The 23193-nt window shown below is 35.2% G+C and overlaps 1 protein-coding gene across 2 annotated transcripts in view; it reads left to right on the plus strand.

The window, feature by feature from the left end:
- The window catches only part of EFR3A (EFR3 homolog A), a 95759-nt gene that overhangs the window by 33758 nt on the left and 38808 nt on the right, over positions 1-23193 (plus strand). Inside the window, exons 2-9 of one of the 2 annotated variants that reach the window (XM_068525473.1) lie at positions 1573-1649; positions 3852-3979; positions 5218-5368; positions 10062-10183; positions 15042-15191; positions 16877-17014; positions 19251-19329; positions 21562-21697. In XM_068525473.1, the coding sequence (XP_068381574.1) occupies positions 1573-1649; positions 3852-3979; positions 5218-5368; positions 10062-10183; positions 15042-15191; positions 16877-17014; positions 19251-19329; positions 21562-21697 (981 nt within the window). Of the gene's footprint in view, positions 1-1572; positions 1650-1700; positions 1720-3851; positions 3980-5217; positions 5369-10061; positions 10184-15041; positions 15192-16876; positions 17015-19250; positions 19330-21561; positions 21698-23193 lie in introns of those variants that run through there. The other variant, XM_068525474.1, reaches the window with a different exon arrangement.

Consider the following 23193-nt stretch of genomic DNA (forward strand, 5'->3'; position numbering starts at 1 on the left):
ATCAGCATGTAGTGCCTGTGTATATATTGCTGAATTATTCACTGTTTGTTTTTTAATAACAAGTTTATGAACTTCTCAAGGGCAGGGATCTTGTCTCTTATACTTTCTTGTATCTGTGGCATCTAGCCACAGATGGTGGCTAGGGACATAGCAGGTGCAGATGAAATATTTGGATCTTGATTGATTTGACCACTAATGTCTATGGGTTTGTGGAAAGAGCATGAGGTTTCAGAGTTAGACATTGGATTCTCACCCAGCCATTGCTGTTGAGTAAGTTACTTGGTCAGTTCTGCTACAGTTTCCACTCTTGTAAAGTAGTAATGATAATAATACCTAGCTAATTTGCTGGAAATGTTAAATAATGTATGCACACTGCTTTATGATGACTAAAGATGCTGTACATGTCTTAATTCTGTCTTGTTTTTATCAATGTAATGGCTCCATGCTACGACAAATCTGGACTCAGTCTTGTATGTTTTGGCCTGTTGGACACTTACTTGACGTGATATATGACTGCATGCATGAGTCATGTATACTTCATGAGCAGAGTGAGGTCTGGAGAAGTTGTCTGTGGAATAACATTACTCAATAAGATCATAGAAGTCTGCTTAAGTCTGAGTTCTCTTAACTTCTAGCTTAAGTGTTCTCTCACACCATATTTTGGTTTCTAAATACATACAAGTGCACACTTACACACAGACACACATACCCCAGTTTCATAAATCATGGGAAGAATTTTATAATGGCTCAAGACCAACATTCCCATTAAGTTATTAGTTTGTAGTACAAGAAAATGGATCCCTCTTACCTACATAGTTCTTTCCAGAGAGCTGATGTGCCTTACCCAAGGTCATGTAGCCATTTAAGTGAAAGAATTGGAATGAACCCAGGTCTTCTAATCCAAATCCTTGACTCTTTCCAAGATGCCAACAACTGAAAATGTATAGAGCAGCCTTTGAGCATTTTTTGAAATTCCTGGACTTTCCCTCGATGTTGGTTCTCCCTCACTATTGTGGTTCCTTTGTATGATGCATCATATAGATACAGGTGTTACGTGTTTTCACCAGCTACACTAGGAGCGAACTGCCATTTTAAGACCATTGTAGCTGGAGCTGAGTGGATTGGTCTGGGCAGGAAAAGTGAGGGTGAGGGAGGTAAAGGTAGGGGTAGGGGCTGCAGAGAGTAGTAGGAAGTGAGACCAGAAAGGAGGCAAGGTGGGGTACCAGTTGTGTATATGCTTTAGAGGATGAATTGGGTGGGTTTTACGTGGATGTGCGTGCATGCGTGTACACACACACGCGCCCCAAAACAGTTTGAACAGTTTGGTTTGAAACTTTGGAATAATTCATTAGCATGTTCATTTTGACCTGGTGTCTTTGGGGAGGGGAGGAGAAATTTAACTTTTTCACTTCTTCATTAGTAATTGAATTTGCATGCCTTTTTCTATTTCTGGCTGTTTGAACTTTCCCCCTTTATTTTAAAGAACCCATAAATATTCAGAAACTTGAATTTCTAGGTCGGTTTACAGTACGATTAATCTCTGTACTTGGTGATTTTATTCTCTTTGAACAGGAGTGTGTTGCTGCTGTTCTGCTTTGCGTCCTCGCTACAAGCGCCTGGTGGACAACATCTTCCCTGAAGACCCAAAAGTAATTTGATCTGCATCTACTGCTCCTTCTCTTTGCTGGCCCATCCTCCCCCCCGCTGACCTCCCTAAAGGTTTCCCTAATTTCATTTCTCTACTTTTACTCCCAAATCTCATCATGTGCACTACTATTTTTATACTACTCTCCTTTTTTTTAACCTTTAAATGATCCATGCTTGCTTGTCTTGTTTTCGGATTCTTTTCTTAGATTAAGCATAAATTCAGAATGCTGGACGGATGATGTTCTTTAGTCTGTATAGTTCCTCAATTTAAGTAATACTCACTTACCAAAAATTTATGAACTAGTGTCAGATCATTTGTATGAAATGCCAAGAACACAGCTGTGAATACAGACGTGGTCTTCTGCTCTCACCAAGCTCCTAGACAAGTAAATTGGCAATTACAACATTGTGTGAAAGAATATGCTGTGATAGAGAAATAAGTACAGGGTACTGCTGGAGTAGGTAGGAATGATATCTAATCTGGGCTTGGGAGAAGAAAGGCCTGAAGGAAACGAAATCTAGGCTAAGATCCAAAGAATAAATAGGGTTGGCCACACAATTTTCAGAAGAGAATTGAGCAGTAAAGGGAGAATATTCCAGGCAGAGTTTGTTCTCTTTTTACTTAAGTGCTTTTAAATTTTTCATAGAAGTTACTTTATTGTGGAAGACGACTGGTTTCAAAGCAATTGTCTTTGATTGATTTTGTTTGACACTGTCTTAAATTTTCCAAGACTCTTTTAGTCTAGCGTTAAATGGATAGGAACAAAAAAATGTTACATGGGTTTGATTTCCAGAAGTTGCTTTATTTTAAAATGTAGCCAACTCTAGAAACCTTTTGGTTATCTTGATATTAATTTATGAGATACGCCTCATTTTTAATCAAATCTGATTTAAATATTCAGCTATTTGTAGGAGGCCTGCCAATTAAATATTTTGGCTGCGAGATATCCTGGATAATTTATGGCATATAAATAACTCTAAGATATGGTACCTGCCTTTAAGAAGCTTTCCATCCATTTGACTGAAATAAAGCGAAAGCATACTAAATATTAAATCACAATGCATAAATCAGTAAGTAAAATGTTAAGTAAAATAGGTGGTAAAGTTTCTGCCTTTATATCAAGGAGGTATCATATGGGTTGGCAATCTCTGTGAAGCATTCTCAGAAGAAATGCAATTTGCTGAACTTTGAAGGATGTACACCATCTGGAGAAGCAGAGATTAGTCTCTGTTGCCAGCAAGAGAAAAATCATGGTAAAGTAAGAGATACATTTGAGAACAAGAGCCTTCAAATGAAGGTGCCTATAGCCTAATTGAAGTGTAATGAATGATAATTGTACACAATTCCTGATTGGAAGTTTCAGAAGTATCATTTAATAGACTGAATATTCAGATCATTTTCTTAAGGAATCTGGAACATACGATTACTGAAGATAAGGTGGAGCACAGATTATGGAGGAATGTGAATGACAGACAAGGCATCTACTTTACCCCCTTTAACTTACAGGCAGTGAGGGAGCTTTGAACACTTTTGATCTTGGGAGTGGTGGCAGGTAAATTAGAGAATGGTTACAGAAAGAATCTTTATTTTTGCCAAATATTTAGATAAGATTTACTTAAATAGCAATCTGTAAAATAAGGTTTAAGGAAAAGAAAAGATTTACATGAACCTTGCATACATATGGCAACCATAAACCCAATTGACTACATTGCTTATTTTTAATTTATTAAACGAGCAAATCTTGTGGTATATCCAAAACGCGTCCAACGGTAGGGTTCCCAGAGTGCAGAGGTCTACGTGTCATAGTCCTGCCTTCAGAGAGTGCTCGAATGAGGGGAACAAATAACCAAACCTTTTCTTATAATTACTAAAATATATTCTATTCCTTACGCACTATATGCAGTTAATGGAGCTATTTTTCTGTAAAGGAAGGTGTTAGAATAATCCATTGCTTGTGAAAGCATATTTAAATGCTTTTCCTAAATGGGGCATTTATTTAACTTTTTGAAAATTCTGCATATCCAGAATGGTGATTAGCTCTTAAGAGGCTATATCCAGGAAGATTCAGCATAAATATGGATTAATTACCAATCCAAAAAGGGGAAATGTGACGCAGGCAACACTTAGAAATACAAAAAATAAGCATGAAAATATAGATATAAATATAACCTATTTCACTTGTTTTTTTTATTTTTATTTTTAGGATGGCCTTGTTAAAGCTGATATGGAGAAATTGACATTTTATGCTGTATCTGCTCCAGAGAAACTGGATCGAATTGGTTCTTACCTGGCAGAAAGGTTGAGCAGGGATGTTGTCAGACATCGGTCTGGGTAAGGAAACTAATTGCTGCTAATATAGTATCTTTGGAAAATTCTTCCTAGGCTAAATCATCCTATAAATTATTTTGCCATCTAGTCAGGGAAAGATAACATATGGAGAATAAAACATTGTAATATCATATAAGGAAATGTGTAATATCAAATAGATGCTGTAGCTTTTATTACTTTCCTGGTGGTCAGGTTTAAGAATAAACTCATGTTACTTAACAGAGTTGTTTAAGTATCCATTAATTTTTAAGACTTCCCTAATGGAAATAGTAGAAATTGATTCCCTTAGTCTGTCAGCGCAGTACTGTAATTTAAAAATCAGTCTCAAAATTGAAAACTATCAGAAATTCTGTGAACGAACTGATTTTTATCACAGCTCCAGTTTTACCTATCAGAGGAGCAATAAAGCAGAGCTGTGTTAGGCTTAAGGTTCAGAATATGTGCGCATGCTGATTTGACCTGTGCTAGCTGTACATCTACCTATAAATAAAGGTCTACCATCTTAATCCATTCTCTGTGCTTGAACAGCAGTAACTTTGCAGTTTGGTTTATAAATACTTTTCCATATTGTCATTTTATGATACTAGTTTCTTAGAGTATTCCTTTCTCCAAGTGCTATACTGGCTTTCTCTACTTCTGCATTGTTACCATTTAGAGCATTTGATACAAATGTGAGTCTTGATACAAGTAGTTTTTATAGTTGACTGTTCAAGCAAAGTTATCTGAAGTCTGAATTTTAATTTTTAGTACAGGCTTTAAAATCTGATGAATTATATGGTAAAATGTATGATACCTTTCCTTATAATATTGCTGATACTGTTTTATGTACTCATATTTACAAATACAAATAGATTATGTTAGAAATTTAGGCACATTTCTTATAATAACTTTTGGGTTGGATGCAAAGAAATGTGGTTAAAAGCCTGGAAAATGGAGAATATCTGTGTTTACAAAAAAATTCACATGAAGGTAATGTTAAAGAAGCTCTGGAAGAGTTTTTGGTGAGCAGGAGAAAATGGGGTAGTACAGTATAGTTTCTATATACTTCCATATGAGGAATATTTTATAATCTCAAGATCATTTGTGTTGTGTGAAGATTAGGATCTCACTTAGAAGCTGCTAAATTTGCCTTTCTGTGTTCTGTGCATTTAAATAAACTTACTTTAATTATCCCTATGAAAGTGATTAGGAGAATTAAGAGAGCTAGAGATGTGTTGACATTATTTTTCTCTTATATTTAGGTATGTTTTAATTGCTATGGAGGCATTGGACCAACTTCTTATGGCCTGCCATTCTCAAAGCATCAAGCCATTTGTAGAAAGCTTTCTTCATATGGTAGCAAAGCTGCTGGAATCAGGGGAACCAAAGCTTCAAGTTCTTGGAACAAATTCTGTGAGTAAAACTATTCTCTAATTTTAAGTTTAATTAGCATAACTTGGATTAACTCTTCTTAGAGTGTCTATCTGGTAGAAGCAGATGCTCTGGTCAGGGCATTTGGACAACCAGTACGGTGGTAGATGATTAGAACATTTTGTCTCTAGCTTTTATTGTTGCTGCTTGTGAAATCTGGGGTGTTAACCAATCATAAGGAACAACAGAAACTCAGTTGGCCATAAATAGAAGGTTTTTCTTTTCCCCCCAGGCCTTCTTACAGTACTTCTGAACTATCTCTGCTAACAACATTCATTTTCTTTTATCCGGAACCATAGTTTGTTAAACATGTGTGGGGTTGGGGAAGGCATATCTAATAAAGAAAATAAAATACAGTGATAACCTTTCTCCTCTTGTCTTTAGTTTCATTGTATAACCTTCAGTCTTTTGGTTCCGACTTCATCTCTGAGGAAGCTTTCAGGCATTCAACCAATCTATATGTTCCCATCCAGATTTTTATCAACAAATAACAGAGTCATGTACTACCTGCTACTGTTTATAGATAACTATTTTGTGGTTAGGAAGTGTAGGGGGTGACTGACAGCATGGATTCTAGGGTTCGACTGCCTTTCTTTGAATTATGCCTATGCCACTTTCTAGCTGTGTATCTTGGGCAAGTTACTTAACTTCTCCTTGCCTTAGTTTTTCATCTGTGAAATGAGGGTAATAATAGTACCGATCTTGGTACTCTTGTTGTGTGATATGAGTTAATATAAATAAAGTTCTTAGAGCAGTGTTTGGCACTGTTAGTTATTGTTGGTAGTAATACAATGTTTTTCTTTTTTTGAAGCAAGAGTATGTAAATAAAATCCTCATTAAAAAACCCTTAATATGATTTTGTCCATTTGTTTCAGAGGGAAAATATTGGCTATTTCCAAGTGCAGTTAGGTGGTGTGACAGGCTCCATTTCTGGCAACATAGCTACTTATGCTTCTCCTGTTTCCTTTACATTTAGGTGAGGAGAGTTTAGGGGAAATTTTTTTTTTAATTTTATTGAAGTATAGTTGATTTACAATGTTGTGTTAATTTCTGCTGTACAGCAAAGGACTGAGTTATAGATATATAGATATATATAGATATATATATATATCTATATATATCTATATATATATATTCTTTTTCATATTCTTTTCCATTACGGTTTATCGCAGGATATCGAATATAGTTCCCTGTGCTATACAGTAGGACCTTGTTGTTTATCTATCCTATATATTAGGGGAAATGTTTTAATGGCTGTGGGGGAAGGAGTTTCAGTGTATATCTCCAGATGTTTCTTTACTTCAAGCCAGCAATGCCATTAGAATTCCTTTAATGACTCATTTGGGAAAAAGACAAAATTCTCCAGTTACCTACTTTGATTTGAATGAATTGTATTAAATGAAATGCTATACTATCTTGACCAACATTATTTATATAGTATTCCCTGAAAGTCTGATTTTAATTTCTTAGTGGTGCTAAGTTGTCTAACATTGAAAATTGAATATTAAAAAAATACTGTCAAACATGACTGGTACTGATTTAGTGCTTCTGTATTTATTAGTGGTCTTTGTACATTTTATTTTAATTTGTTGACATTTGCCACTTTGTGCTGATGCTGACTCAGTGTAACAGTACATGATTTATTCAGGTTCTCCTTTGTTTTAGAAATTGTGCTAGGTACTTTTTATTTTTACCCTTTTTTAAAATTGTGAACTATTTCAAATATAGAAAAGTATAGAGAATAATGTAGCATACCCGCGTAAACACAGATTCAGGCAAGAAAAATGTTAAGTAGTTAATATATCAATAAACGATAATACATAATAATTATTGTTATAAATAATAATACATAATAGTAATCAATGTTAACACTCTGCAACATTGGTTCATGTTTTTTAAAAGAAACCATATAGTATACGCTAGATACTTCATATATATTATGTCATTTAATTCTCACAAAAACCCTTCAAGCTTAGAAGTATTATTCCCATTTTACAGATGAGGAATTGAAGCTAAATAACATGTCCAAAGACATAGTGAAATAATAGTGTTATATAACTGGGATTCAGTGCTAGGCCTTTCCTACTCCAAAACTTGTGTTATATAAATACACTGTCATTTTTGTGGATTAAAATCTAGGAAAAGCAGAGGTTACTTTCCTTTTTTTCTTCCTCTTGTATTCAGTTGATCCATCTCACTTTTCTGAAGCCTGTTGCTAATCTTAACCTTTTCTTTAACTATTTTTGACAGTTGTCCATAGGGCCCAGTCATTTAAACCATTCACTACACTAAAGCAGTGATTCTCAACCAGGGACAGTTCTCCCCCCTCACTAACCCTCACTGGACGTTTGGCAGTGTCTGGAGACGTTTTTGATTTTTCACACCTGGGGTTGGGGGAGTGCTAGTGCTATCTAGGATGCTGGGCGCGCTGCTGAACATGCCGTCCGTAATGCCCAGGACAGTCCCCACCACAGAGCTTATTGGGTGGAAAATGTAATAGCGCTTACTGTGAGAAACTACATCTCAGATCACACTGCTGCTGCCTTTTGTTGTACCTTTTATAACATATCTAGCTCTTCACTTAAATTTTTTTTTTATTGGAGCATAATTGCTCTACAATGTTGTGTTAGTTTCTGCTGTACAACGAAGTGAATCAGCTATGTGTATACATATATCCCCTCCCTTTTGGACCTCCCTCCCACTCCTGCTCCTATCTGGGTCATCACAGAGCACCGAGCTGAGAGGGGGAGAAAGTAGCAAGGCCTTGTGCTAACTTTTGTTTGGTTCTCATTTGAACTTCTCAACAACCCTGTAAGTTAAATATTCCATTTCACAGGTCACATATTTTGTTAGTAAATCCAGGATCCAAATCCAGATCCAGAGCCATCTAACAGAATCCATTCCTAATCTCTGCACCATACTGTCTCATTTTTTTCCACTCCTACGTATGATAAGAAGTCTATAATGATAATACCTTTCTTTTTATTGATTTATCTTAGCACAGGGTGTATAGGTTTAGAATTTGTTAGAGAGCTCCCAGAGTTACAGGAATTAGAAGAGCTTTTCCATAAAATTGGGAAGGAAGATAATATTTTATGCATTGCCCTGGAACATAGCCGCACATGTTTTATCCTGTTCTTTACGCCAAAGGGCAATAGGAGAGGCTTCTGTAAATGATCACTCAGATTGTACTTGAGTATTTGTGACTTTCAACAAGTGAAAAGAGAATAAAGTGTTGCCTAAAAATTTTCTAGAACATTTAACATTTTAATGGCCAAATTTTAAAATTTCTGATTAATTTTTTTCTAATTTAATATGTGATTTTTGGTAGCAAATTCGGAAAATGTAAGAAAATATGAAAGAGTAAACAAGTTAAAGATACCTGTAATTTCAGTATCCAGAAGTAGTCCTTTAATATTTTAATTTCTTTTTAAAATATATTTTAGAAAATGGGGAACATATTGTATATACACTTGTATGTGTTTTTATCATTTACATTTTTTGAGCATTTCCTGGTGTCATTCAGAGTTTCTTTTTATGAAAAATACAAATATTTGGCTTAATATTTTCTGAAACTCTTCATATGGTCAGTGTGTAGTATGGGAATCTTGAAAATTGGAATCAAACCGCTGAACTGTAATGCCAGTTTCACCATTTACTCACAGTGTCATTTTGGGCAAGCGATTTAACCTCTGAATTTCAGTGTTCCTGTCTGTAAAATGGGGATAATGACACATTCTTTACAGGATTGTAGGAATGATTAAATAAGAACTCATGTGAAAACACCTAGTACAGAATATGGTACAGAATAGGTAATGAATGTCAGTTTCATCTCTACCAGGTGTGGTATTTGTGGTCTTTTTCTAGATAATATGAATCATATGAAATTATCATTTAAAACAGATGACTTGGCTCTGGCTAAATTAATTTAAAATACTTTTAGTATCATAATTTTATTTTTTCAAATTTATTCTATGCTTACTTTAGTTTTATTTCCAGGACAGCTTTAGGCTATTTTAGAAGTAATAAATTACCAAATAAATGAGAAAGCAAATAAGAAAAAAAGAGTACATATTAAGGAATCATATGGCTAGGTCTGTGACTCATGTAGGATATTTAAAATTTCCTAAACATATGGATATCTCTCTTTTTGTAATCTTTAGGAAAGAGGTAGAATAAATTTTACCATCTCAGTATTTTTTCTTCTCTATTGAGTTGGTTTTCTTCAGTTTAGGGCCCTTTTTTCTTGTCCCATCTCATTTGTATAAATATTACTCATTCATGCGTTATGTAACAACTGTCAAGATTTCCTGCCCGAGATTTAAGAAATAAAATTCCCTGAAGGTTTGGGCCTCACTGAGGTTGTCATGGAAACACTGTCAGCATCCAGGAAATGCAGAAGGGCTTTAGAGCTCTTGAGAGAGTGGGCTCACTCAAAAGAGACTGCATCACAAAAGTTATATTCGATGTTTATAATGCTATATTCTTGATTTTGTGAAGTTCATTATCAAAAACTTCCTTTCGTATATATGTGGCATTTATGATATTTCATATTTCGTTTGCTTTTTACTTGGATATTTCTTGTCGATGTATGTAACAAATAATGAATGAAAGTAAATGTGTTTGTTCCACGCTTTCACAAAGGTGATAATACATCTTACTGTTATTTTTTTAGTTTGTCAAATTTGCAAATATTGAAGAAGACACACCGTCCTATCATAGACGTTATGATTTTTTTGTATCTCGCTTCAGTGCCATGTGTCACTCCTGTGATAGTGATCCAGAAACACGAACAGAGTATGTATTGTTTTATGGTTTATAGTCTTGGAGTTATTTATTGATGAATATTGTATTTATATATTACATAATGATCACCAAAGGAGATGGGAAAACATATACTTTATTCCTGAAGTACAACTTTTCATTGCTGTTAGAAGAACTGACTAAAGCAGCAGAATTGAGAGTGGTTTCCTAACTCAGTCAGAATAAAATGCAAAGTCTTTACTGTAACCCAGAATGCCCTTTAATGCTCACCATACCCCAGTGTTGGATCCTGTCATTTCTTCTTCCTTTCACTCTGCTCTAGTACATGGGTCTCCTCGCTTGCTTGAATACATGAGGCACACTTCTCCCAGGGCCTTTGGACTGCACAGTGGTCTCTCGGCCTTACCTCACTTTGTTCAGATTTCTGCTCAAATGTCACCTTATCGTGAGAATCCTCCCTCAGCCACCTTTTATTTATTAATGTCAACCCTTCCATCCCACTCCCAGTTAAGCTTTGTCTTCTCATATCTTGTTGTCTGTTTTCTCTCCCCTATGGAAGATGAACTCCAGGAGGGCAAGGGTTTTGTTTTGAGGACTGCTGTATCACTAGTACTTTGAACATTGCTGAGCACATTGCCGGCTCTCAGTAAGCACTTTTTGAATGAATACATACATAAATTGAATGAATGAATGAATGACTGTATGTTACGGGATCACTGTCTGACTGAGGTTGTCATGACAACTGATTTGGGCATTTTTAAACATTTCTTCTAGATACGTCCTGGTAGTAATCTAGAATCAAATACTTATCTGCAAACACAATCGATAGATTGACATGTATATGAAAGTTAAAAATTAAATTCAAAATGACCCTGGTAAATGTAGTTTGAGCTTTACCATAATACACCTAAAAAGAAAGAAACTAACCCAAATTCAGAGTGTTGTCATGGGCAGTCGATTGTCAAGATTTAGCATGTTTTGTGATTTTTACTTTTCTTTTAAAATAAAGGAATATACAGAAATGTAACTAGTTAGCTTTAAGTATGCAAGCTACAGTGTTGCTTTACACAAACAAAAACAAGTGTAAAAGTTACTTAACTTGGAGAAAGAAAGCTGAGGGGTAATTTAATAGTTTTCAGATATAAGATTTATTTCTGTCTGAGATGCTGTTAGCATAATTTTTCCTTGGTATACTATAGGCCGTTTAGGATCCTGATGTTATTCCTTTATTACGAGTGTAAAGCCTTATAGAAGAATAGGGATAACTATAACTATCTTATAATAATAAATTTCCTGTTTCTCCCAATCACTGCTAAAGTCTCTTTTTCTCCCTAAAGGATATTCAAAAAATGTTTCATAAGACTGTTCCCTGTTCTCAGAAGCTGGTATTACCTTGTTAATGGGGCAAAAAGGTATAAAAATTAGCTAAATAAAATGGCAGGTTTTTTTCAAAGTTGTAACAATTTCGTTTTCTTTTAAAATACAGAAAATAATCCAGAAGATAGGGGTTTTTAAAACTGTTTCTTTGTTTAGTTTGTTCACGTAGGCATTTCCCAATTTTTGGGTGAGGTGGTGAATTTCACATATAAACCAATGTAAGTGAAAAGTATTTATGATATTATAGTACCTATGAAAGGATGCATTTTAAAAATTCAAAAATTTTACATAGTATCTGATTTTTAGGTTTTAGCGCCCCCTAGTGAAAAATCTTGTCTTTTGAACATGTATTTTCTAACATTTTTCAATTTACAAAAAAGAAACTTGAAATTTTCTGTATACAAATGAAAGGTGGTACTTTGTCTTAATTCTTTATTATATAATATTTGATATTCCAAAATAACACTTCATTTGAATCACTGTGAAACAAATGAGTAAACTAAAATGCTTTAAGATACTTAGAGGGCTTGATTTTTTTTCTGCTTCGTTTTTATTAAAAGCCCTCTTTGGGTTTTCTTCAGGACTATTTATATTCCTTCTTAGGTTCTAACTTAGATAATTATTATAAATCCCTCTATTATTAGCAATACACTGTCAAATAAAACTTAGGGGGCATGGCCAGTAGGAAATGGGGCTGATAACTGTTAAGATTTTCTTAAAATATTTGACCTGCAAATACTACCTTTGTAGTAATGTTAGGCTTGCCCACTTGTGATAGCTGCAGAAGAGATTTCAAGACTTTCTTTTTGCTGTAGAAAGCAGCATGAATAAGACACAGCTTTGTAAAAGGCAAAATTTGTCTCCTAGTTCACTTTCTCACCTGTTTAGTGTCATGTTACCGCCGTATCCCATGCTCCACCTGCTACTACTGAATGCCTGCATTACTTCCCGATGGGTTTCTAAGCAGTATCACCCCCTTCCCCACATCTTCCATTCTCTAACCCTATTCGCAGCTTTTGGAAAAAGTGCTGGGTAAGCTGAGTAAACTTCTAATGGTGACTATTTCAGGTAGTAACAAAAAAGGAGGGTAAATAACAATCAAATTTGGCCAGAATGAAGGTGTTTCGGGGCAGAAGGGCTACCGTGTTAGCTCTGCTCGCGAGATTGTTCTTCCCCAGATTTTATATACTGTTTTCTAATTACTTTTCTTCTCATCCTTGAACTGAATAGATTTTATTTTTAAAGAAGAATGAGGAAGAGCTTGAAGAAGTTGAGGGCTGTGAATTGGGAAGGGAGGGTAGGGCAGCATTCTCTCACAGTATGGATAAATTTTAAGTCCCATATGCACACAGTAATGTATACACATCAGGACACACGGATGTATATGTGTGTATGTATACGGCTCAGGTTATCGGCACTCCATTTTGATAGTTCTCCTTTGTCATACCTTTTAAGGAACCAGCCTCATCTTCCATCTAGGTGGACTAAGGGAGGTGAGAGGTTCTCAGGGAGAAACAGTGAATGAAAAGTCTGCGGACGCATTAAGGGTGTTCAGGAACAGTGAAATAAATCCTGTTCTCACTCAGCTGCTGAGACTTCTAGGCAAGAAATGGGAGAGAATCTGGTCCACTTTGGTTTGAATTATCATCATCCTCTTAAGAAAACCTAATTCTTTTTTTTTCATTTTTTAAAAAATTTTACTGAAGTATAGTTGATTCACAATGTTGTGTTAATTTCTACTGTACAGCCAAGTGATTCAGTTATACATACACATACATTCTTTTTCATATTCCTTTCCATCATGGTTTATCACAGGATATTGAATATAGTTCCCTGTGCGGTACAGTAGCACATTGTTTATCCATTCTATATATAATAGTTTGCATCTGTTAATCCCAAACTCCCAATCCATCCCTCCCCACCCCGCTTGGCAACCACAAGTCTGTTCTCTGTATCTGTGAGTCTGTTTCTGTTTCATAGATAAGTTCATTTGTGTTGTGTTTTAGATTCCACATGTAAGTGATATCATATGGTATTTGTCTTTCTCTTTCTGACTTAGTTCACTTAGTATGATAATCTCTAGGTCCATCCATGTTGCTGCAAATGCTATTATTTCATTCTTTTTTATGGCTGAGTAGTATTCCATGGTATGTATATACCACATTTTCTTTATCCATTCGTCTGTCAGTGGACATTTAGGCTGTTTCCATGTCTTGGCTATTGTAAGTAGTGCTGCATTGAACATTAGGGTGCATATATCTTTTCAAATTATAGTCTTCTCCAGACACATGCCCAGAAGTGGGATTGCTGGATTATATGGCAGCTCTACTTTTAGTTTTTTGAGGAGCTTCTATACTGTTTTCCATAGTGGCTGCACCAATTTACATTCCCACCAACAGTGTAGGAGGGTTCTCTTTTCTCCACTCCCTCTCCACCATTTGTTATTTGTAGACTTTTTAATGATGGCCATTCTGACTGGTGTGAGGTGGTTCCTCATTGTAGTTTTGATTTGCGTTTCTCTAGTAATTAGCAATGATGAGCATCTTTTCATGTGCCTATTGGCCATCTGTATGTCTTCTTTGGAGAAATGTCTATTTAGGTCTTTTGCCCATTTTTTGATTGGGTTGTTTTTTCATTATTGAGTTGTATGAGCTGTTTGAATATTTTGGAAATTAAGCCCTTGTTAGTTGCATCATTTGCAGATATTTTCTCCCAGTCCGTAGGTTGTCTTTTTGTTTTGTTTATGGTTTCCTTTGCTGTGCAAAAGCTTTTAAGTTTGATTAGGTCCTATTTATTTATTTTTGGTTTTGTTTCTATTGCCTTGGGAGACTGACCTAAGAAAACATTGGTACAGTTTATGTCAGAGAATGTAGGAGAACCTAATTCCTTTGATTAAATTATTTTTTATTGAAAACTGATACAGGCTAAATATGTCTATATTTTACAGTCTTTTTTAACTTTAAATGCTGATTGTAAAAAGATGGTATTAAAAGTAAGCCTCGGGCTTCCCTGGTGGCACAGTGGTTAAGAATCCGCCTGCCAATGCAGGGGACACGGGTTCGAGCCCCGGTCCAGGAAGATCCCACATGCTGCGGAGCAACTAAGCCTGTGCGCCACAACTACTGAAGCCCGCACACCTAGGGCATGTGCTCCACAACAAGAGAAGCCACCGCAATGAGAAACCCTCACACCGCAACCAAGAGTAGCCCCCACTCGCCACAACTAGAGAAAGCCCACATGTAGAAACGAAGACCCAACGCAGCCAAAAATAAATAAATACATTTATTTATTAAAAAAAAAAAAAGTAAGCCTCTTTTGGAACTGCCATATCTCTGAAGATGTGGTATATACATACCATGGACTAGATTTTTGAGATTTTTATTTCTTAGACTTATTGTATGTTATTTTTATTGTCTCGAGATAACTATTTATTTGACATCCATTCTCTTAGCTAAGTAAGCAGTCTTGTTTAAATAGCTTTTTTTCATGACTCAGTTTTTTTTCTTTTTTACAGAATCCGAATTGCTGGAATCAGAGGTATTCAAGGTGTGGTTCGCAAAACAGTTAATGATGAACTTCGGGCTACCATTTGGGAACCCCAGCATATGGATAAAATTGTTCCATCCCTGCTGTTTAACATGCAAAAGATAGAAGAGGTTGACAGGTATTGACTAAAGATGTTAGGGCTGGGGCTGTGTTACTTTAATACGTGTGTATGTGTGCTCGCTTGCTAGGGTAAGAACGTTTGTCTTTAGTATTATGTATATAGTAGTCTCATAAACTTGAGCAAGTTTAAATATGTATCCTTTCTGAAAAAATGTCAGCTTCAGTTGTCAAATTTAGACTGAGCAGACAGATTCTGACTCAGACACTTAAGCTTTTATTTCTTTCAGAATAAATTTTCACTTTACTTTCTGCTTATTATTGGGCATCCACATTGCTATTTGAATTAATACTACTTAAAGCTGCAAGTGTAAGAAACAGAGATTATAAACTGAACTTCTGTTATTCTTTAGAGATCCAGCATGCTTTTTCATAGGGAGTTAGTACTAATCAAAGTAATAATAATAATAGCAGCTACTATTCACTGTATATATAGTTTTCAACAGAAATACGAGACTATTTATGTCTTATTTATTCTTCTAAGATATTTTGGCATGGAATATTGTTTTGGGGTATATGCTGATTTCTGCCCCACCCCCCCACCCCAGTAACCTGTTGAACTTAGAATTCTGTACTTTATTCTCTTTTTCCAAATGCCATAAGCATGCTTTCCTCCCAAATTTCTGTTGCCTTACACAGAGGTACTATGCAACCAAGTTTTAGAACCAGTATTCTCCAGTTTGGCTTATTATGCTGATCTCCCTGATTCTTGCAGTTTAAAGAGGGAAATCCAAATCAAATTTAAAAGATATTTAATTCTGTAGTTCTAAAATATTAACTTAATTTGTAATTTTGATGATTGTGTGTGCAATATCAAAATAAAAGTGGTCTAGAAGTGAAAAGGTGAAACTGGTAACTCTGCAAGCGCTTATATGTTTATCAAAATTTATGGCAATTACAGCAAGTATTTATGCTAGATTCCTTAGATGTGATTGTCTCCAGCTTTGGAAACCTAAAATGTGAGACGATATATTTTAACACCTTCTGTATTTTTCCTGTTCTTGGCAATGTAGCTGAGGTTAGTTTTTCTGTCTAAAATATTCTTCTAAAGGTACCTAGCTAGTTGAGAATTGACTCCCCATAATTATGGCTCTTGAGGTACAGGATTAGCATAAATAGGATACAGGAATGCTGATACCATTGGTTGCCAAATTTTAAGAAGTTGTGTTTTCTCATGGTTTTATCCCAATGCTACAGATACATGCTTTTTTGAAATTATTATTGCACATGAATACATTAGTCTAAAATAAGGTTTTAAAATATGAACAAATAGTGTCTATTGAAGACATCTACTTATACAAATGTTCTAATTAGCTTTCAATTTTTGCTCACTTACAGTTAAACTGGGTGATCTTTGGGCACCTTGTTCTTAGTAGGATTTTGCTATAAATGTAGCGAAGTTGTAGGAAGTTAACAACATAGCAACTACTGAGTATTTTGCCTTTAGAAAAGATATTCTATTAGTTAGAAACAAGTTATACAAGTGAATTTAGCTCTCCAATTTTGAAAGATTATGTGATTAGCTTCAAGGTGTTGAGTTCATGAAGTAGAATTAAGCTCTAAAGTTATTTTGGGATAAAAAGAAAATGTCATTCTAATATTTCCGAGAAGTAAAAATCTGTTCTGTTTAACTGTCAGAACTAGTGTCAGAGTCTTCGCATTCATTTGTTTGTCTTTATTTTTCAGTCGCATAGGCCCTCCTCCTTCTCCTTCAGCAGCTGACAAAGAGGAGAATCCCGCCGTGCTGGCTGAAAACTGCTTCAGAGAACTGCTGGGCCGAGCAACTTTTGGGAACATGAATAATGCTGTGAGACCAGTTTTTGCGTAAGTAGTTGGTGTTTTCCTGGTTACTTGTGACTGTGCTATATTCATTCTGTTTTAATTTACTTACAGAGGACAAATACTCTTACCTGGGTGAGTGAGTTATTAATAGAGCCAGTGTAGCAATGTGGGAAGGGTACAGGATTGAGGCAGACAACATAACATCCCTTTGAGCACTTGTTCAACCACTTCACTAGATTTTCCCCCTTAAATAGGAAATACAGTCATGTGCATCATTTCACTAGAGTTTTTATTCACACCTTGAAATGTATATATCCAGTAAAATATTAAAACAAATGAATGTCCAAGTATGATGTATCTTGTTTTATTAACTTCTGGTCAGTTCCTCACATTCCCTGGCTTCTGTTTCTTGGCTTTCTTTTTGCCATGGCTGGAATGCCTTAGGTCGCATTCTCTTCTCTGAGTAAGTTTTATCTTATACCGAGTGACTGAGCAGAGCAGGAATATTAAATATCTTGTTGGTACTTATATGCTGCCTTCCAAGCAGAATACATTTGTGAGCTTTGAGTTTCTCCACATAGACATTATCTCTCAAGCCTTGTAAAGCCTTTGAGTTCTAACTCAATTGTCAGATGATAGATTTATATAACATTCTGTGTAATTTCTGGACATTTTTGCTAGTCTTTCTTTTGTTAATCATTTGCCTTGTCCTTTCCCCTTCCTGACTATAATAATGTCTTTATAGCATATATAAAGTAGTCGAAATGTAATATCCAGAATTCTTTATTTAGGGCAGATATTTGGGTTCGAAGTTGAGCTTTAGTTACAAGAATCTATAAACCGCAAAATTAAGCATCAGAGAATCATTATAGTGTTTTCAAAAGGATTCCCTCCACCCCACCCCCGACTGCTGGCACTACCAAAAAGTTGAGATTTACCGTTTAAAGACTCTGTGGGCTTATGAAAATGCTACTAAGAACTAATCAAATTATGTCAAATATAACTAAAGGCAGATTTATTTTTTCGAGACATGCTGATTTAATATCAGAATTCCAGTTTTTATCTTAATCCTCTTGTTAACCGAGAGGTAATCTATAAGGCCTTAAAAATCTAGAGAGCTAGTCTAAAAGAAAGAAACTACCGAATTAACTATACTTGATTACTTGAGTAACTTGGAAGTGGGCCATATTCTTTTCTATGTAGAACTTAGTGGACTTACCTCCTGATCATGTGTTAATTAATCTAATTAAATGTTAATTAAATAGTTAATTATATATTAGCTATTTAGTTAATTAGTTGATTAAATATTAAATGCCCTCTGCAAGTAAGGTGCCAGGTATTTTGGGGGAATATATACGTGAATAAAACTGTCCTAGTCCTTAACAACTTGATTGATAATTGACATTCATAGTGGCTTTTTACCTTGTGTGTTCTGTGAATTTTAATTTTGAGCTCATATTCATTGTAACTTTATTTGTGAGAATTCTTTGAGGCTTGCATTAATGGTGTGTACTCCATAAGAGGCTTTATTTTGCTTCTGCTGAAGGCATGGATGCAGTGTTGTCCAGGCACCACTTTGAACTACATTCTTATCTTCAGTTTTTTTGAGCCACATAGATACTTGTGAATTCTGTCAACCAAGGCGAGAGCCTGGGTGCTAGGTGTATGGTTGAATTCTTCAGAGAGACTTTTATTTTTGTGATTCTTCTCAGAGCCAAGGCCAACACAGACAAGCTTCTTGACAGTCTTCTACAACATAGAACATTCCCCCAGATTCACTGAAGGTGTCGTCTTTTACGGCTTGAATTGATGCATGTATTTCTGATCTGATAGCCACCTTTCCTGGGTGGACCCTAAACTTTGTCTCCAGTCTCCTGTGTATACAACCCTTTAAACCACTAGCTGTCAGCTACCAGAGATCTGAAGATGTGCCTAAGACAACTACTGGCTTCAGTGTATACTTACCTCTCCAGATTCTCACCTTCTTGTGGAGTCTGGACTGAGGGACTTTTCTTTCTTGCCAGCTCATGTTGGTATTGAAAAATCATATATATATGTATATGTATGTATATGTGTGTGTATATATATATATTCTAGTCTTTTATTGTTACTGTTTTATGAAAGGATCTGGCAGTTGTTCTGGAAATGGAAACATTGACTTTCTTTTAGATAATATTCTTTTGATTGGCAGGCTTTGCATATTGTTGAGGGTTCTAGAGGAGAAAGTATAATAAAAATAAGGAATTCTTAAAGTACTTTTCTTACTGTTAATTTACAGGCATTTAGATCATCACAGACTATGGGATCCCAATGAATTTGCAGTTCACTGCTTTAAAATTATAATGTATTCCATTCAGGTAAGGATTGGTTAACTGTTATATTTATATATAAGTAATTTTAGTTCTGTGTCGATAAGCATGTCCTCAGACAGAGATAGAGAACAATGTAGGAGATAAGAAATGTTCTTAATTTAGTTCTTTGTCTCATTTATTTTTATTTACCGCTTATATTCTTATTTGCCAGGATGAAAAAATATCTAATTAAAAAGAACTAAATAATTTTATGATGACAATCTTTATTGTGCATTTATTAAATACATTATTGAGCATTTATAGTTTATGATAAACTGGTATTAGAATTGATATTTATTACAGCATCATATAGCTGATACATTTATTGGATATTTACTGTGCAATAGTGTAGTCTTTATAGATTGAGGCACTTGATGAGGCACTCTTATCTACTGCAGAGACAGCCTTGGTTTTCCTCAAAACTTGAACAGACCCAGTTAGCTCTTAATTCAAGTAGGATTTTAGGTCTTTATTTTTTAACACTATCTACATTTTTAATGCCCTAAAAAGTCATCATTAATTTAAAGGAGATAAGGTAGTAAGAAGCAGTACAGCTTTTAGTATAGGTCATACCAGGATTTGCATCCTAGATGTGCTGTTTACTAGTTGCATAGAACTTGGGCAAATCATTTAGCCTCTCTGAGCTTCAATTTCCTCATTTCTGAAAAGGAAATTTTAATGAATTCATTGAATTGTTCATTTTTATATTAAAATAGAAGGTACCATTTATCAAGTGCTGACTATACCTCTGAATATGCTAATAACCTTATGTATATGCTTCATCTCATTAATCCTCCTTATTTATGAAGTAGATATTGTTATTATCCCCATTTTACAGATCAGAAAACTGACCTTTAGAGAGGTCAGACACCTCACTCAAGGGTACACAGGTAGAACGTAAGGATTCAAATTCTGGTCATTCTGTTCTAGAACTTTTGGTCTAAATTAAACATTAAGTTTAGGTTACTATAGCATGCCTAGCATAATGTAGGTTTTCAATGCATGGTAGTTATTATAAAGCTGGTTTGGATGTGGAAGGATAATTTAAAAAAATTTCTTCCCAGTTTTATTGAGATTATAATTGACATATAACATTATATAAGATTAAGGCATACAACATTGCAAAATGATTACCTTAATAAGTTTTCTCAAGATCCATCACCTCACATAGTTACACATTTTTTTTCCCCTTTGATGAGAACTTTTAAGATCTTTTAATTTAATTTTAGTTTAGTAGGTGAGAAGTTGATCTGGCAATCTGTGGACATAATTAAGGCTGTTCCCCTGGTCTTCAGTAGCCTTGTATTTCTTCATTTGCCCTCCTCATTCAGATTTAGTTACTAGATGAAATTGTTTTTTACAAAAAGTAAAGTAAATTACAAAGTTGAAGAAACTGAAGAATCAATAAATATTTGTTGATTAAATTTCTGAGAAATGACTTCTGGTCCACAGCATTGCTTTAGAAGGAGCTTTAAGTGCACCATATGTTTTTTGAAGTCCATTAATCAAAAATTACATGGTAGTACCCACCAGAATGGGAGTTTCTCTTTAATAAGACTATCCTGATACAATCAAAACTTCTGATAGATTTGATTGTTTTAATTGCCATTTACTATAAAATTGATATAGGAATCATTCTTAGGTAATATTTCAACCTCTGTCCATAAAACATTAAACTAGCTGGCCCTGATCAGGAAATTTCATCAGGTACACATTGTTAAGACTTTAATTTTGGTAGTGGCTCTTGATTAGATGAGAGTTTTAACTGTTTAGCATTGTTAGATGTCCATGATAAGAAACAGTATGTATCTGGTTGGGTAAGAGAGAAGTACTATAAATGTCATAATCTGTCTGTTTTTTAACAACATTTTGTCCTATTATCAAGTTATAAGAGTGTATAAATATTCTTTGTGGAATTACAGAGAAGTACAAAGAGAGTAAAAATTTCTCATAAATCTCCCTCTCAAAGATGACCAGTGTTAATATGTAGGCACATATAATTCTAGTCTTATATACTTTTTAAAAAACAGAATTTTATTTAACGTAGTATTTTACAACTTGCTTTTTTTCACTCAGGATATCGTAAATATTTTCCGGTATCCCTATTTATTCTTAAAAAGAATGGTTTCTAATGGCTACCTATTGTTCCATTAAATGTCACATGGTTTATCATTCTTATGAATTCTGCCAGGATGCATGTAATTGTTCATATATTTTTACACTATTTTGTTCTTTTAGGCTCAGTATTCTCACCATGTGATCCAGGAGATTCTAGGACACCTTGATGCTCGTAAAAAAGATTCTCCACGAGTTCGAGCAGGTATTATTCAGGTTCTGTTACAGGCTGTTGCCATTGCTGCTAAAGGTTCCATAGGTGAGTGCCAGCAACCCCCCCCCAAAAAAAATTCATTAATCATTTTCAGAATGTTTTTTTTTTCAGTAGGAATAGCAATGTGTGGAAAACTCGTTGAAAATATTTGCAATGTTTTTAAATGTGCTCTAATTTCTCTTGAAATGTTAGGTTCACATGACTGTTGTCGGACTTCCTTAGTGTACAGTTAAACATTTCCCTCCAAATCATTCTCTTCTTCCCTTCCTCCTTTTTTCCAGTAAAGATTTTTGAATACCAGTTATATGCTAAACATTGGGAGGGTACAGATACAAGAAAGTTATGGTTTACTTGGAGTTAGATGACTTTACCTAATACTGTAATACAAGGCAGAATTTGATCACATATCATAAGAAAACCAGGGTCCAGAGAAGGGAGGGAAAATGGATCAGCAGGAGGGAAGTATTACGTAGCCCATTTGACTAGGACGTGTGGTGGTAGTGTGGGGGAAGCCTGAGGAATGGCTTCAAGTTCCAGGCGTGGCCAGGTCACGGGTGTCATTCTACAGTGGACTGGCACTAGTTAAAGAGATTTACTGTGCTCTTCATCAGAGATGTGTTACAGGGCAGTTCATCTGGCTGCAGAGCGTAGGACACATTGGAAGTCACAGGTGGTTGTCACCATTGGAGGCACAGAGAAAGAACTTGACCTTGATGGCAGCAGTAGGAATGGGAACGTAAAGCCAGCAGGATCTGATAACTGACTGACTAGAGAGAGGGGTAACAAGGAGAAGGGACAGGTCAGACATCATGCTCTTTCACTCACATGTGATCAGAAGAATGGAAGGGTTCCTAATAAAATTACTGAAGTTAGGAGGAAAATCTAGTTATGGTTTCTTTGCTTCAAAATGAAAGTGGAACTATATATTAGCTGGTGAAGTATTCTAATACTCACTCAGTGTCAAATGAGAGTGGGCATTTTGGATATGGACTTGTCATTACTCATAACTTATCTCAAAGAGATGGAAGCAGGTTATTTAATTGAAGAGTTAACTTGAAATATGAAGTGAAACACAGATGATGCATTGACTGAATCGTCTCACCTGCTAATATCTATTATGTGTGAGGTTGCTATGTTTTAGGTTCCATACATTCAAAGAAGCATTTGAACGTGGCTGCCTGTCCTGGAGAAAGTTGGAATCTAGAGTAGGAGGCAGAAATAAAAACACTGATTAAAGTATAGCGTGATAGATGCAGTGCCAGAAACACAGGCAGAGTATTTATAGTACTAAAAACAGAGAGCATATTTAGTTTACCTGAATGTGATAAATTGTCTAGTTTCTGTCTAATAATTGAGGCAAAATTCTTTCTTCTTCAGCCTCAAAAGATGCCAAACAAATTTCTTAGGCCACAGTGAGCTATATTATAGTTCTGTGGATTCTGACCCAACAGTCAGTTTATCCCAATACTGTACACATTATTCTGAGTAGACAAGATTAGATAGATGGAAAGTTTTTTGTAATCTTTATATGAATATACATA

Source organism: Eschrichtius robustus, chromosome 17 (assembly GCF_028021215.1).
Source record: "Eschrichtius robustus isolate mEscRob2 chromosome 17, mEscRob2.pri, whole genome shotgun sequence".
Classification (NCBI taxonomy): Eukaryota; Metazoa; Chordata; class Mammalia; order Artiodactyla; family Eschrichtiidae; genus Eschrichtius; species Eschrichtius robustus.